A 17,106-nucleotide genomic window follows, 5' to 3' on the forward strand; every position below is an offset into this window, starting at 1 on the left:
TGCATGTTAATATAGCTCTAACAGTGTTCAACCTTGGTTAAATCAACAGTAAGTAGCATACAGGCCCATTTTGATGCTGATGTCTTTTCATTTTGTTAAATTTATTATATGTACATGTATGTGTATGTACATTTATTTATGTTGTATATAAAAGAATTGAAATTATAGAGGCTATCCTGATCTAAACTGAGAATAGTTTATCTGAAATCTGAAGTAACTAGCCCAACTACAATTTTCTTTTTCTTTTACTCTACTTTTATGAGAAAGCAAGACTGACAAATGGGCAATTAAATAATTATTAAACAAAGAAATTAACAGATGCAAATTTAGTTTGTTCACATGTTCAAAAAATTTTTATTATAAATTTAATATGAACATTTCAATACACAAAGAACACAAATGAGCACAGTATCCAAAAATGATTCAATTCCAGAGTTTAAGTATGTATTAACTTTAACATAATAGCACCCAAATTGCCCTACTTGCCTGTTTCATTTATACTATTTTTTTTATCACTATCACTCCTATCCATTAATAACTCCACAAACAAAAAAGCCCTTCCTTGTCAGCAATCAGTATATTCCAGAAAGACCAAACTTATGTCTGCAGATGTCTGAATCATTCTACACTTTTGGTAAATCACCTTTCTGTCAAAAGATGGGAAGCACGATTCATCATCAGTCTTCAGGGAATCATGATTGATCACTGTATTCATCAGAATTTTAAGTCTTCCAAAGCCCTTTTCCTTTACATTTTACTAGTTATTGTATTGGGCAGCTAAGTGGCCCAGTGAATGGAGCACCAGCCAGGAAGACTTGAGTTCAAATTTGGCCTCAGACACTAGCAGAGTGATCCTGGGCAAGTTATTTAACCTGGTTCACCTCAGTTTTTTCACCTATAAATTGAGCTGAAGAAAGAAATGACACACCATTTAAATATCTTTGCAAAGAAAATACCAAATGGGGTTTGCCAAGAGTCAAGCATGACTGAAAAAAAATTATTGTATAAATTGTTCTTATGGTTCTCCTGACTTCTCTCTCCATCAGTTTTTAAATGTTTCCAGGTTTCTCTGAATTTGTAGCCTTTGTCCTTTGGCACAATATTTCATATTATATATTTTCATATTATATCCATATACCATATTTCCACCCTGCCCTCCATTCCCAATTAATGGAAACTCAGTTTCCAAATTTTTGCAACAACAAAGTGTCATTATAGTTTATGTATCAGCCTTTTCCTCTCTTTAAGGCATATAACCAGTGATACTATAGTAAGTCAAATGGTATGCAGTTTTATGACTTTTTGGGTATGGTTCTAAATTGCTTTTTGCAGAATGGTTTTGCACAGCTCTACCATTAAAGTGCCTTTCCTTTCACAGCCCTTCCAACAAATGTCATTTTCCTTATTTGCCATTTTTATTACTCTAATAGCAAGCTAGACAATTAGTGGTACTGACTACACTAGGCCTAGAGTCAGGAAAACTTCTGATCACATTTGGTTGCAGACACCAGTTATTGTGACCCTAGACAAACCACTTAACTTTTCCTGTTCTCTCAACTGCAAGAGCACTTATTTCCTTCCTTCTAACCAGTGAGGTAGAATCTGAATTTTTGTTTCATTTTCTTTTTGAGACCTGGGCCTCCTCATTGCACCCAGGTTGGAAGTACAATGGGCACTCACAAGTCCAATTGCTCTGCTGAATCCTGAATTTTCTGACCTGGGCTGGCTTGCCCCTCTCTTTAAGGAGTCTTGAAGCTCTTCACTCCTTGGGGTTCACCATATTAGTGCAGACACACCCACCAGCCCAGCCCAATGAAACTCAGAAGTCAGGAGAACAAGTGATCTGCCAGGTTCCATTTCCTCAGTAATATGAAATAAAGACATGCATCTTCACACTGACTAGTTATTTTAATTTGTATTTCTCCTCTTATTAGTGACTTGGAACATTTTTTTCCATGGCTGTTGAAAGTTTGTACTTTTTGGGTGGAAAAACAGTGTCTTTTTAACAAAACTGTTCATATCTTTTGACCATTTGTCTCCTGGGGAAATAACTTTTGTTCTTATATATTTAAACGATTTCCTTTTTCACTTAGGATATCAGACATTTATCAGAAAAATTTATTACAGCTATTCTCCCCACAGTTAACTATTTCCCCTTTAACTTTTACTGCACTGATGGTCATATATTTTTCAAATAGCATATAATAGAAATTGGCCATTTTTTTTTTTATAATTCCTATCTCTTGGTCAAGAATTGTTTCCCATTTATGGTTGGACAATTCTTCCTCTTTTCCAATTTATGTGACCTTTTATATTAAACCATATGTTTATCTGATTATTGTGGAACATAGATGTTGGTCTAAATCTCATTTTTAATCAACTTTCCATAGCATTTTGGGGGGGGGGGTTCAAATACTGAATCTTAAACCTAATAGTTGGCATCTTTGGGTTTACTAAACACTGCTTTTGGTCTTGTATACCAAATATATCATACCAACTTTTCTGCTTTTAAACTAGTGCTACATTGCTTTGATGATACTGCTTTGTAGCATAGCTCAAAATCTGGTACTACTGGGTTTTCTTCTTATTCTTCTCCCTCCCCCATTATTTCCCTTAATATTCTTAAATTTTTATTCCTTTGGGTAAATTTTATTTTTCTCTAAGTAATCCTTTGGTAGTAGTTTGATTAGCGATGGCTAATTAGTTTTGTCCTTTTTATCATATTTACACAATTCAACCATAAGTAATAAATCTTTCCAACTATATCTTCCTTTACATCTAGAGTTTTATAATTGTATTCATAACTTGTTCCCTTGTAGCTAGACTCTCAGATACTATACATTATTTTTAATGAAATTCTTTTTCATGTTTTTTATTGGCAAAATGCTGAAAACAGATTACTTTTTGGGGGGTTATTTTATATCCTGTTATTTTTCTGGTTATCATTTAAATAATAATAAAAAAAAAGGGCTCCAAATGATGACATTATGCAAGTTGGAAGGTTTTTTATTATTTATAATTAATCCTAATTTTTCAGCAGAAAAGTTGCAGTCATTTCTATAGCAACGAAATTCTCTCCTAGAGTTCAATGAAGCATAAGTGTTTAAAAGCTACAAATCTTCCTCCTAGGCCTGATAAGTCTTGACAAGGATTTGACAGCTATTCATGGGATGGTCATCTTAAAACAGAATTACCTCTCCCTCTTCGAATGCTCAACATAACTATCTCTATAGATCTGTGTCCTGTGCCCCTCTACATTGAACTTCCAAGTCTGGGAGAACATTTCCCTACAGACTGCTTTGCACAGGGATCCACTATTTTCTGCCCTGCCTATGTACTAGTTGGTGATGGCCTGGAATGTCTTGTGCCCAAAGCATCTTCTAAATTTCCTTGTTTACAATAAAATTTACCTCAATTGAGAAAAAGTCTTTTCTGAAATCTCTCAGTTATCTGTCATCCAAATCATCTTGTATTAATTATACAGACACATAGAGTATGTATAATTATAAATGTATATACACATATATTTAACTTGTATTTGTGTTTCCCTTGACAGAAAACAACCTGTAATGGTTGGTGCTGTCTGACTTATTTTTGGATCTCATACTTAACAGTACCTTATACATAATAGGCATTTAATAAATGCTTGCTGACAGATGTCAGGATCATGATAAATTAGAATAAGGTATCTTAGAAACCATAGAATGCTAGTTCATTTCATAGAGAACACAGCAGTAAAGACATTTTCTACAGCTCACAACCGTCAGCGAAATGGACAGTAGAACCCAGTTCTCCTGGTATACTCAGGGTAACAATGCTCTTCCATTCCAGTATGTTGAAAATAAAGTAAAATATAGGTTCTCAAATTTCACTTACCTTCCTAGGTTTGCCTGCCCATTCTCCAGCTCACACCCAACCTGTATTTTAGTTTTGTCTACCTAACCCATAATCTTATCAGTGTACACTCTCCTGATGAGGAACTCTTTCCTCCTATCAAAGCACACGGACAACTTCTTTGCAATTTAGAGGCTTAAAGGGTTGTCTGGGGGGATTTGAGGTAAGATCACTTGTCAGAGTCACAAAGACAGTATGTTTCAATGGTGGGATTTGAATCCAGATCTTGACTCTAGGACAACTCTCTACCCACTAGACAACACTGTCTGTTTCTTCGCTCCTCTCCACCCCCCCAATCCCAAACATACATGCAGTGCTCAACAGAGAATGGGCTTATGTTGCAAAACTTCATTTGTAAGGCACTTATTTAAAACTTCAAATGTATTTACCCAAAGAAATAGTATTTAAAATGATAGTTAATTTCCCAGGCAAATCCATAAAAGCATATTTAACCTATAACATACTTAAAATGTCATAATATTATTATTTGAAGTCTAATAACATTAGTTTTACCTCTGGGTAAAACACTTTCAACAAGGGATACCAGAAGACATTTCCCCCTTGCATTGCTTGATCTAGATAGTAATCTAGTTTTTAAGTCCTGAAAATTTTTGATAAGTGGGTATTCCTCCAGATTGTTGTCTAGGTACTGTAAATAGGGGACAAATCCCATTTTGTAAAGGGTTAAATTTGGATTCTATCAGTATCTTCTTATGCGTCATTTGTGATTTCAAACATTTTATTTTTTCAAGAAAATTTCTTTCCCATACCAGCCATTCTCCAACTGAGGAACATTTTCTACTTCTTTACCAACATAAAAAGAGTTGCTATAAATAGTTGGACAGTGCTCCTAGCTTTCTTTGTTCTTTTTGGGACATAATTCTAGAAGTGTTGGGGCTGAGTCAAAAGATATACACATTTAGTGACTTTTGAGCAGAATTCCAAATTACTTTTTAGAATGGCTGGACCGGTTCACACTACATTAATAATGCACCTATTTTCTTGAAATCCTTCCAACATTTCCTTTTTTGTTTGTTTGTTGTGCCATTTTTATGGAAGTGAAGTGGAATTTCAAGTTGCTTTAATTTGCATTTGTTTAATTATTAATAATTTGAAATATTTTTTCACATAGCTATTGTTTATATTGGATTCCTTCCTTTGAAAAATGATGGGGGTGGTTCATTGCTAAATAAGAATATTTCTAATTTAGAAGCTATCTTAAATGTATAACCCCAATATAACACAGCTGGAATATAATTAAGTGATACAGCAATCACAGTGATACAGTAATTTTGTCACTAAGATTTTGGTTATTGCTCCTAAATCTCAAAATGATTCATTACACTGACTTTGAAGGAGTGAAATAAAACTGTTTCAAAGGCTACTTACTATCTAAGGTAAAATAGGAAAGGAAAAACAGAAAGTGGTTTTATCAATCATATTTCAAGACAGCAAAAACTAAATGTCTTCCTAAATATCAAAGGAGGCTCCAAAGAATCCTTGGAACCTGAAGGTCAAGAAGTGAATAGTCCTCTAGGGACACAAAAACATTCAACATATGGCACCAAAAGAATTTATTGTAAATAATGGTAAATACATTTAGTCATCATAATGAAAAAGGAAATAGAAAAATCACACATGTAAAGTATGTGCTTTTTCTTCCAAGATATGGCTAGTTATCAACAATTTAAATATTTAAATACTTTGAGGATGGACCATTTTCACATAATTTCATTATCAAATCTTCCCAAATGTGACACCACTGCAATCGACACCAAGCTCTATTTTCAGTTCGTGTGTTCCGTTTTTATCAATTCTGTAATGATTTGTAATATCTTGTCATCTAAAGGAAAAACAAATTCATGAATTTAATTTAATTTGGGCTAACTTAATAATATACGTTCATTATACAAATATTAAACTTTATAATGTTATTAATAAATTAGTCAAACTAGGAAATAAATAGCAGTGATAAAATAAGATACTAAAAATACTAGTTATGAAATTAAATATAATGTAGATTAAAACTTGCTTGAATCAGAATAGACTCAATATTATATAAAGTTCTAATCCGATTTCTCATTTATATTTTGACAGCAGCCTTGGGATCCTTAAATTCTATATCAGTAGAGTGTAAGGTTTGATAAGTCCCACACAGCTAGGAAAGACTTTTAAGCATGACTTTGTATTGATTCAAAGATCAGCACAGTCGATGGCCATATTAGGTGGCCATATTAGCTTTTGTGGATCTAACTTTTATCATTTGCAAACAGGAATGATGTCTATAGTATCTATCTTGTGAGGAATGATGTCAATAATATCTATCTTGTGAATAGCAACAAAGATAATGTGTACCTAGATCTTTGTAAACTTTGAAGTGTTATATAATGCTATTATTTATTATTATTAAACTGAATTTTTATTATTCATTATTATAAAAATGAATTTTTTGCCCATGATACATCAGTAGGAGTACCTACACTGATGATATTACAGAACTCTCAAAGTAAAGCTATACTATACTGGAATTTTTTTGTTTCTGATCTTTGGGAAAACTCTTAATACAATTTCTATCTTATAGTATGTTAAGTGGAGATAATTCATTTTATATATGAAGATCCTGGGTAACTTCTTTGGGCACCCAGGATGTATGTGATCCTGATCTAGAAAAGAGGAATGATAAAAATATTTTTATCTCATGTCAGCATTATCCCAAAATCTTTAGCTCTACCTGGTCTTTTGTGTGTATCCTGCCTGAAGCTGACCCTAAATTTAGATTACCTTAACAGATAAGTCCTGTAACATAATTTATCTTTTATAGTGTAAAGCGAGACTTATGTCAGATTTCTAATAGCACAAGATAATTACAATTACAATAATTTAATTTTCCCCTTCCTCTGAGTATCCAATCCAACAATTGTTACCTGTGGGCAGTGCACACGCCTAGGAAGGCCACCAAGACAAAAACAGTCCTTTCACAGCACCTGACACTCCCTGAAGCTTTCACCTGCAGGTCTTTGCTGAAGAACTATGCACTTTTTTGGTGCAAAACTATCTAATCAATTCACAATTACTTGTGATGGAAAAAGAGATAATTTAGAAAACAAGCTTCAAAGGAAAATTTCATTTTAGATAATAGTTTTTTCACTAAGTCTTAAGGTATTGATACTTCCAAAGTTCCTTTGATTCTATCTATGTGACCATTTCTTCATTACTTCAATTCTGTCTTGGAGTGGAGGCTCTAAACTTGGGGGTCCATAAACTTTTGTTTTTTAAACATTCTGATAGTTATATTTCAATGTAATTAATTTTCTTTGTAATTCCATATAATCTATTTTATTAATTTAAAAACATTTCTCTGAAAAGAGGTTTACAGGCTACCAAAGGGGTACATGACACACACAAAAACATCAAGAACTTTTGCCTTAAAGAGTTAATCCAGCCAAAAAAATTCATCATTCTGTAGGAAAACTTGTGATGAGCCTGCCTGAATTGAATTTAGCTAATTTAGATCCTAAGACACTGAGTTACTAGACCTATATTCAAAGTCTTTTCAGCTTGGTAAGATCCATCAGAACTCATGTTCTGCTGGTGTGGCCTTTGAGAACATGGGAGTCATCAATGATGAGAAATCAGAAGGTAGCAATAAACACAATTTGACTAAGCTTTGTCTCATCATCTTTTCTTCTCTCAGGTAGTAATATTCAAAATACTGGCAGGAAAAGTGGAAAAAAAGGAGGTATCTGGGAGAACTGTAAGCATAAATTTAGGCACTGAAGACTTGGCTATGTGATTAGCAGGAGCAATACACAATGTAGGAATTTTATTTTAAGTATAGAATAAAAAACTGCCTCATTAGAGTGTTGCATAATGTGAAAAAATTAAAAATTTTGTTTGAATAAATTAAGAATGAGATTTTCTCCTAAATTATTCCTAATATAGGAATAATGGATGTACTTTTTTTTCCTTTACCCACATGGAAATCACACAATTACCTTCAAGGGACATTTTAGGATTTTCAAGCTTTTTTCTAAGAACAGATTCAATGAGTACTCTTAGTTGTTTGAAAATAACTGCAATCTTTACAGGAGCCTGTTGAAAAACAGAGTGAAAATATTATATTATATTGAAATCATATAACCAACATATATTTAAATTAAGTAATCCACCGATTTATTTTGCACTTTGCTTTTAAAGCAAAACCCCTAGATAAAATAGGAAACTATTAGTAAATTATTTGCTCCCCCCAATACCATTTTTATTATCAAGTAAAATTTATGTGGAAGTTCTAGTTTTCATTTCCACCCTCATTCTTAATGACACAATATATGAATTCTCTGACTCATGCCAACAAATGCAGGTACTTCCCTAGTATGGACCACATTTTCAGTAACATCTACTGTACCAAGATTTCCCAAATATGCTCCTCTCCAACATCTAGCATGTAGATCTACTATTTAAAGGAATATAATGTAGTATTACATTCATTCCAAACATTCAACATGACTTTGATTAAACATATTTATTGCCTCTAGAAAAAGATCAGATTAAATTTTCCCTGTATTTATTGTAAATTAGTCCTAATAGCTACACTAAACAAATCTCATCTTCCATTCCTATTCTCTTAAAATTTAAGTCAAGCCGGGAAAACTCATCCCCAAAATAAAAATTCTTCTGGAAAATCTTTCTATACTTCAAAAGGCAGGTGAATCTGATTTTTACAACCCATAAATAACTTCACTTAATAAATCACGTTTGTCTTATTTTCTTGTCACTGAAACCCATTGAAAAGTGAAATCTGTTTCCTTCAGTATCTTTTCACCATTGTCAGGTTTATGCTAGTATGAGGGGAGGGATATGTTAGAAAAGGTTTCAGGTATCAGAAAGCCCTTAGGTTTAATGTTGGTATAAACTAGGAATTCTGAGGGAAAGAGGTGAGGAGAAAGTCCAGACACGGAAGGAAGTCAGTCCAAAGGCACAGGAGCAGAAGGCAGAATGCCATATCTGAGGAAAAATCAGCATAGTTCAGCTGGTACAGAGTGGGATAGGGAGTGAACTATAAATGAAAATAGTAGCACAAGACCATGTGGGGAAAGACTTTAAATGCCATAAAGAATTTATATTTGATCCTACAGGAAGAGAGAGGCTTCATGCTGAGTAAGGGAGTAAAGACAGGGCTTATATCCCAAAGAGATCATAAAGAAGGGAAAGGGACCTGTATGTGCATGAATGTTTGTGGCAGCCCTCTTTGTAGTGGCCAGAAACTGGAAACTGAGTGGATGCCCATCAATTGGAGAATGGCTGAATAAATTGTGGTATATGAATATTATGGAATATTGTTTTGTAAGAAATGACCAACAGGATGATTTCAGAAAGACCTGGAGAGACTTACACGAACTGATGCTGAGTGAAACAAGCAGGACCAGGAGATCATTATATACTTCAACAACAATACTATATGATGACCAATTCTGATGGACCTGGCCATCCTCAGCAATGAGATCAACCAAATCAGTTCCAATGGAGTAGTAATGAACTGAACCAGATATGCCCAGCAAAAGAATTCTGGGAGATGACTATGAACCATTACATTGAATTCCCAATCCCTATATTTATGCCCACCTGCATTTTGGATTTCCTTCACAGGCTAATTGTACAATATTTCAGAGTCCGATTCTTTTTGTACAGCAAAATAATGGTTTGGTCATGTATACTTATTGTGTATCTAATTTAAATTTTAATATATTTAACATCTACTGGTCATCCTGCCATCTAGGGGAGAGGGTGGGGGAAAGGAGGGGAAAAATTGGAACAAGAGGTTTGGCAATTGTCAATGCTGTAAAGTTACCCATACATATAACCTGTAAATAAAAGGCTATTAAAAAAAAAAAAAAGAAAGGGAGTAAAGACACTCAGATCTGTGTGGAAGATAAAAAGGAAAAAGCAAAGATAGGGAGACTAATCTAGAGGGTACTGCAATGGTCCAATCACAGAGAGATAGGGTATCAATTGGGACGGTGATCAAGTGAAGACAAGGAAGTAAAAGAATGTGAGAGATGTTGTCAAGTTAAAATCTAAAGCTTTGATAAGTGCTGGCTATGTGAGCTAAGAGATTAACATCAAGACTACAAACTTCAGAGCCTGGAGTAAAAGCATTCATGACAAAAATAGGGAATTCAAAAGCAATGGGACAAACAAGTTCTGCTTTGGACATACTGAGTTTAAGAAAATAGATTACACAGTGTGAAATATTCAAAAGACACATACAGATATGAAACATATCCTTGGACAAATATTGGATATGAGAGAGTTTACTAGGAGGTGATAACTGACCCCTGGCAACTAAAGACATGACCAGGTGAGAGAAAGCAGGAAGAGAGGAGGACCAATAAGTGGCGAAGTGAATAGAGCACCGAGCCTGAAGTCAGGAAGATCTGAGTTCAAATCTGTCCTTAGATACTTAACATTTCCTGGCTGTGTTACCCTGAGCAACTCACTTTACCCCAACTGCCTCAGTTTAAAAAAAAAAAAAAAAAAAAAAAAAAGAGTATACTGTGACATATTTAACATGTATAGCACTGCTTGCCATCTGGGGGAAGGGGTGGAGAGAAGGAGGGGAAAAATCATAACAGAAGTGAGTGCAAGGGATAATGTTGTAAAAAATTACCTTGGCATGGGTTCTGTCAATAAAAAATTATTTAAAAAAAAAAAAAAGTGGAAGTCAAAGTGTGGCTCAACAGCAGGATTTGTTACTGAAAGGAGAAAATTAAGAGTCTGTGATCAAAAAGGACAATATCAGAGTTCACAAAAACAAAAGTTTTTGTGGGTAAACTGTGGGTAAAGACAAGATCAACAGCATAAGCATTTTTGTGGAGGGGGAAGGCAAGTTTGTGACCTGGAAAGTTGGGGTGTTTTAGGGGGCATCATTATGTTTGTAGAAGCATCACAGGATAAAGGTAGGATGTGGAGATGAAAGACTGTCAGTTAGGGGAGTGACCTAAAGGTCTGCTGACAACAGCTAACAGGATTTTAATTGGGTTGCAGATGTGAACCTCAAAAATAAAGAATTTGAATGACGGTGGTAACAGAAGCCAGGAATGGTAATAGGGAGCAGAGAATATTCCAATTCTCCTACTGTGACCAGTGAGTTAAGGAGAATGAGTAAAAGTATAGCCAGTGCTGGACCTGCAATTTCACTGCTACTACGGAGAGCTGGTATATTTCACTTAATATAAATAGTGATCTTACAAAGTTGCTGTATCAGACCAAATGTCACGGCAATCTGGAGGATGGCTAGACTCACAGCCAGACTACAACTACCTTCCTGGTGACTGACTTTTTAAAGATTGTGGTAGGGTTGAATGTAGTAATGACAAATGGCATGGCTACGGTATAGTAGAAGCACTACATGTGGATCTGGGTGACATGGTCACTAATCCTGATTCAGATTCACTCTCTTTGTGACCCCAGCTAATCATGTGACCTCTCTCAAACTTGGTTTTCTCATCTATACACAAAAGATTTGGAGTAGACAATGTCTAACCCTTCTGGCTTTAAATTGTATGACTTACTGCAAAATGATGTAGGCCAGGGCAACACTACAGGGAATATGCTTATGATGCAATTTTCAAATTTAACAAATGTTACTTTTGAAAAGTCTAAGGATTTAAAACTTTAGTAACAAAATATAAAATACAATACTATTCATTCATATCAGTTTGTGTACCTGAAAGTAAATCCAGCCATCCACAGAGAGAAGACGCTCCCGATGCTGTACTTCTATATCACCACCAAAAAGTAAAATTGGAAAGGGGCTGATGAGAGTGGTTTCTCTCAAATACACCTTGGCATACCTTACCTACAACACACAGTAAAAACATCTTAACAGTCTAATATTTTACAAAGCAAGAATTAAAAATCTGTTTCTTTTTTTAAAGTCCTCCTATTATCTTGTCAATTGTTCCTGAATGTACAATGTGTGTTCCGTTCTCTTTTCCATCCATGATTTATTAGTTTTTAAGTAATAACTACAAATTTAATCTTTCATTAAGAGCATTTAAAACATGATTTTTACAATATGAGTCCTAAATTTCTCTTAAAAATGCAGAATTTAATGCATTTAATGCATAATCCCTGTAATATAAAGGAAACCCAAATGAAATCAAATGCCTCCCTAGGAACTGTAGCATCTGAACTCAAACTATTAAGAAGTCAAAATTTCTGGCTTCCAAACTTCTGGTCCGGGCCCCCAGCCCTACCCCAAGCACTTAACTGTGGTGATTTCTGGGTATCAAATAGCAGAGAATTTCACTGTTATTTGAAAAGTCAAGAAACTGGTGTGAAGGATTTCTTTACGAAGGGGAGAAAGATTCTGTTGTACATGACATGTTTCCTTTATCTCTCAGATTACTTAAGAAAACACCCATTTATGAAATAGTTTTGAAAACAAACTTCAAAATACCAGACCAATGAAAACAGTAACTTAGAACAACTAGAAAAACTACTTAGAAATAAAAAACTATGAGGGAAAAGGTTAATAATTCTACTTAAAAATGAAATAATTCAGCTAAAATGATATTCTGAGAGTAGAACTAAGAGAACACTTGGTACACAGCAACAAGAAGATTATAGAATGATCAATTCTGATGGACATGGCTCTTTTCAATAGTGAGATGATTCAGACCAGTCCCAAAGATCTTGTGATAGGGCCATCTGCACCTGGAGAGAGGACTGTGGATACTGAGTGTGGACCACAACATAGTATTTTCACATTTTGTTGTATGCTTGCATTTTGTTTTCTTTCTCATTTTTTTTTTCCTTTTTGACCTGATTTTTCTTGTGTAGCATGATAAATGTGGAAATATTTTTAGAACAACGGCACATATTTAACATATATTGGATTACTTCTAACAAAAACTTGAAAAATAAGAGGAAAAAAGGCAATTTGGAAAAGCCAATCAATAGATTAAGTGTCTGATAGGATATGCAACTTTAATAGGAACATTTTCTAAAAAATTCTCTTTGTAAAGGAACTTGACTTCCAAATAGAAAATCCAGCTTACCTTCTCTTGGTACAAGAGCCATCCATAAACCTGTAGATCTCTGTTCACAGAAGACGGGTGTACCTGGGCTTTGCCTTGGGCCGTCTCCACAATGCAAGCCAATTTCTCTGTGATATCTATTGATGTCATATACATAATCTTCCCCACACTGTCATAAAGTCCTGCAGTCAGAACAGCTTTAAGAAGGGCTATTTCCTGAAAGGAGAGGGTCTGGGTAGCTCTGTTTATATCCCAGTCATGAGAAGTTGAAGAGGATACAAATCCTGCTGCCTTGACTAGCTTTATTAATTCCTGCTTTACATCCTGCAATTGGTTCATAATAAAAACAGGGAAAAAAAATCATAACCTTATATTAAGTATAAGCATTTATGAAACAAGAGAAATATTGATTTATGCTGGTGTTATCTCATTTTTAAAAAGGGATTACAAAAATCCTTCATTTGGAACTCTTGCTAAATCGGGGAGATTTTAATACTGGTAACTTAAGATTTAAAATAAGTCGACCTAATTTTCCCAAGAAAATAAGCATTTCTATAAAAGAAACATTTCTACAATATAAAATATTAAAAAACTTAGATGATTTTTTCATTTGCTATGTTTAACCTAAGTGACCTTTATTATCCCCTTAATAATTTGAAAAAAGGAAAGTGAAAAGGGTAAAAGAACTATCCAAGTATTTGAGACCCTTTTCAGTCAACAAGCATTTATTAACTACTTACTAGGTGCTACAAGCTGGGGATACAAAGAAAGGCAAAACCATGATCCCTACCCTCAAGAAGCTAACCTTCTAACAAGGGAATCACTATGCAAATAACTACTTATGCATAAGATACAGCTTTAATGACAGCAAACTTACAGGGAAGGACCGGGAGGGGTAGTGGGGGATAAACAATAGGGATATGCAAGATGGGCTTCTCTCAAAAGGTGAGAGCTGAGAGCCTTCTAGGCATGGGCAATGCAAAGGTCTAGAATCAAGAAATAAAGAGCAATACACAAGGATGAGCAAGTAGGCTAGTGCGGTTGAATCATCAAGTTGATAGGGGGCAATCACAGGTTTAAGACAATGGAAATGAGGAAGGGGCCGGGGTGTGAAGGTCTTTAAATGTCAAAGACCTTTCCTATTTGATCTTGGAAAGAATAGGGAGCCACTGCAGTCTGCTGAAGGGAACATCATTATCAGATCTTTGCTTCAGGAAGATCACCTGAAGCTAAGGGGAGAGGGGAAAGCCTGAGAACCAGGCTTAGCAGAAGGCTATAGTCCTGTTTGAGCAGTGAGGGGGACAGGGCCTGCCTGCACAGGAGGAACAGCCACCTGAACAGAGAGAAGGACTCATACAAGAGAAGTGGGGTGAAGAGAGAAATAACACCACTGGGCAACAAATAATGTATTGTGAAAAATTAAGGAAGACACCAGTTTAGAGTCCAGGTATTGTCAAATGAAAACTAACAACTGGAAAGAGAGGAAGGTTTGGGGAAGTGGGAAGGAGGAAAACTTTTGTTTTGACATGTTAAGTTTGTAATGCTAGACAAGAACTTAAAAGACATACTGAGACTAGCTTGACTTGGTGTCCCCAAAAGAATGCAGTTTTAAAAGCTTTAATAGTTTAAACCTTAAAGCTATAAAGCTTTAAGGCTTTTTTATAAAGCTAAAGCTTAAAGCTTAAAATTCCCTAAGACTTTAGGGACACCCTTTAGGTCTAGGAATGATTTGCACATATATAATAACTGAATCTCATCTGCTACCACCAACCCTTCAAGAAAACTGCTAATTGGGAGGAAAAAGAAAAAAAAATTACAAATTTTTATAATGTTTTAAATAATCAAAGAATTAATTTCTGTTACTAAATGCTGGATTTTGTCTTACCTCTAGAGTTAACAGTGCTGTTCTATTTAGAAAGTTCCTTCTGCAGTAAGCCATTTCAGACCGATACCCCCCTTCCTGTCGAGCCTTTTTCCATCTAGAGAAATATTATCAAAGTTTAAGAGGTACCAACCATTAAATAGCTATTGAAGATCAATTAAATCTTATTTTAAAAAAGAGACTCAAAACTTGCTAGTACTAGCCAACAGGCAAAGGTTATTACTAAAAAGCAGGTATTTTTTACAGATAAAATATTATATGGTCTATATGAAATTGCTGAATCTTTTTTGTAAAAATAGGAAAACACCTGTTACATTTCTGTTTCTGAACTTCCCTTCTATTTCTAGTCATGCAGCTTCTTGACCTCCTCAACCTTCCTAATCTTTGACTCTTCACATACTCAGGCTGCCAAATCTTCTACCTTTTACCTTTATGACATCACATGTATTTTTCCCCTTCTCTCAATTCCCATGGCTACTATACTGTAGAGACTATGTTGCCTCTCATCTGCAGTATTACAACATCTTCTCACTGGTCTGCTTCCCTAAAATACAAGTATAAATTCTACTCAACAAATTCCAAGTATCTTCCTATAAACTCTAGGGGTAAATATAAATTTCTCATTTTGGTTCTGAAAGTCTTCCACAATTTAGCTCCCCCTCACCTTTCTAGTCTTGTCACATACTACACCCTGTTCCACATGCTAAGATCCAGTCAGTCTGACACTCTATTTGGCATAAGCTCTCCCATTTCTGGAATGCTCTCTTTTTTTTAATTTTTAGAATTCCAACTTTCCTTTAAGACTCACCACCTTCAAGATGAAGCCTCCTTGAAACCTTCCCCATCACATCACCTTATACTTATTTTGTTTCTAGTTCTATGTGATCAAGCTGTCTCCTTAAAATATATGCTCTTTGAAAGCAGGGGCTGTTTCACTTTTGTCTTTGTATTTCCAGTGTTTCAAAGAAGTTCTTCAAACAACACATGCTTATTAATAAATGCTTATTGACAGATGGATTCTGATTCAAATTTTTGGAATAAATGCAAAAATACTAATTCCTAAAACATCCCATTTTTTTAATAATAAAAATGAAGTGGAAATGTTGATATGCTTTTGTAATGAGTACCAAGAGGATTTCACTGAAATGCAACCTCAAGTGCCTACCTAGACTGATATCACTTCTAAAGCTTAATAAATAATAACTTTTTTTTTTTTACCCCAAATATGCACTATAGATGGTCAGGTGATCTGAATTTGCCAGAGCCAAAGTTGATTTTGCAAGATCTGCTTCATCTTTTCTACCAATTGGTGTGGTGAAAGGAGACTTCTCTGTCATAACTGCAGCCAATGTGGCCTATAAATGAAAACACAAAAATTATTTTATGATCATAGAAGCACAAAGACAATATTAAGATAGAAAAAAAATCTATAAACTATACATTGTTTTCAAACAAATACTAAACTGCATGTTTTATAATTGTCAGAAAAGGCAATTTGTAATAAATTTTTTTCTTCCAACTGTATCTTTTTTTTTTTTAATTAAGGCTTTTTATTTTCAAAACATATACATGGATAATTTTCAACATTCACTCCTGCATAATCTTGTGTTCCAAATTTTTTCTCTCCTTTCCCCCCATCCTCTTCATTAGATGGCAATTAATCCCATGTATGTTAAACATGTGCAATTCTTCTATACATATTTCCACAATTATCTTGCTACACATGAAATATCAGATTAAAAAGGAAAAAAAAATAAGAAAAAAACAATATGCAGGCAAACAACAAAAAAAAGTGAAAACACTATGTTGTAGTCCACACTCAGTTCCCATAGTCCTCTCTTTGGGTGTATATAGCTTTCTTTATCATAAGATCACTGGAACTGGCCTGAATCATCTCATTGTTGAAAGGAACCGTGTCCATCAGAATTGATCATCATATAATCTTGCTGTTGCCATGTACAATGTTCTCTTGGTTTGACTTACTTCACTCAGCATCAGTTCATGTAAGTCTCTCCAGACCTCTCTGAAATCATCTTGTTGGTCATTTCTTATAGAACAATAACATTCCATAACATTCATATACCATAATTTATTCAGCCATTTTCCAATTGATGGACATCCACTCAGTTTTCAGTTTCTTGCCACTACAAAAAGGGCTGCCACAAACATTTTTGAGCAAGTGGGTTCCTTTCCCTCCTTTAAGATCTCTATAGGATCCAAGCTCAGTAGAAACACTGCTAGATCAAAGGGTATGCAGTTTGATAGCCCTTTGGGCATAGTTCCAAATTG

At 34.7% G+C, this 17,106-nt stretch overlaps 1 protein-coding gene across 5 annotated transcripts in view; it reads right to left on the reverse strand.

Moving 5' to 3' along the window:
• Positions 1 to 5,451: 5,451 nt before the first annotated feature.
• Positions 5,452 to 17,106, reverse strand: part of DHX29 (DExH-box helicase 29) — a 59,099-nt gene continuing 47,444 nt past the window's right edge. For 4 of the 5 annotated variants that reach the window (XM_031965085.1, XM_031965076.1, XM_031965103.1 and 1 more), the window contains 6 exons: positions 16,036 to 16,172; positions 14,821 to 14,914; positions 12,957 to 13,259; positions 11,621 to 11,752; positions 7,890 to 7,986; positions 5,452 to 5,737 (listed from right to left, as the gene is read on the reverse strand). In XM_031965085.1, the coding sequence (XP_031820945.1) occupies positions 5,682 to 5,737; positions 7,890 to 7,986; positions 11,621 to 11,752; positions 12,957 to 13,259; positions 14,821 to 14,914; positions 16,036 to 16,172 (819 nt within the window). In that variant the 3' untranslated portion in view covers positions 5,452 to 5,681. Of the gene's footprint in view, positions 5,738 to 7,889; positions 7,987 to 11,620; positions 11,753 to 12,956; positions 13,260 to 14,820; positions 14,915 to 16,035; positions 16,173 to 17,106 lie in introns of those variants that run through there. The other variant, XM_031965099.1, reaches the window with a different exon arrangement.

This window comes from Sarcophilus harrisii, chromosome 1 (genome assembly GCF_902635505.1).
Source record: "Sarcophilus harrisii chromosome 1, mSarHar1.11, whole genome shotgun sequence".
Classification (NCBI taxonomy): domain Eukaryota; kingdom Metazoa; phylum Chordata; class Mammalia; order Dasyuromorphia; family Dasyuridae; genus Sarcophilus; species Sarcophilus harrisii.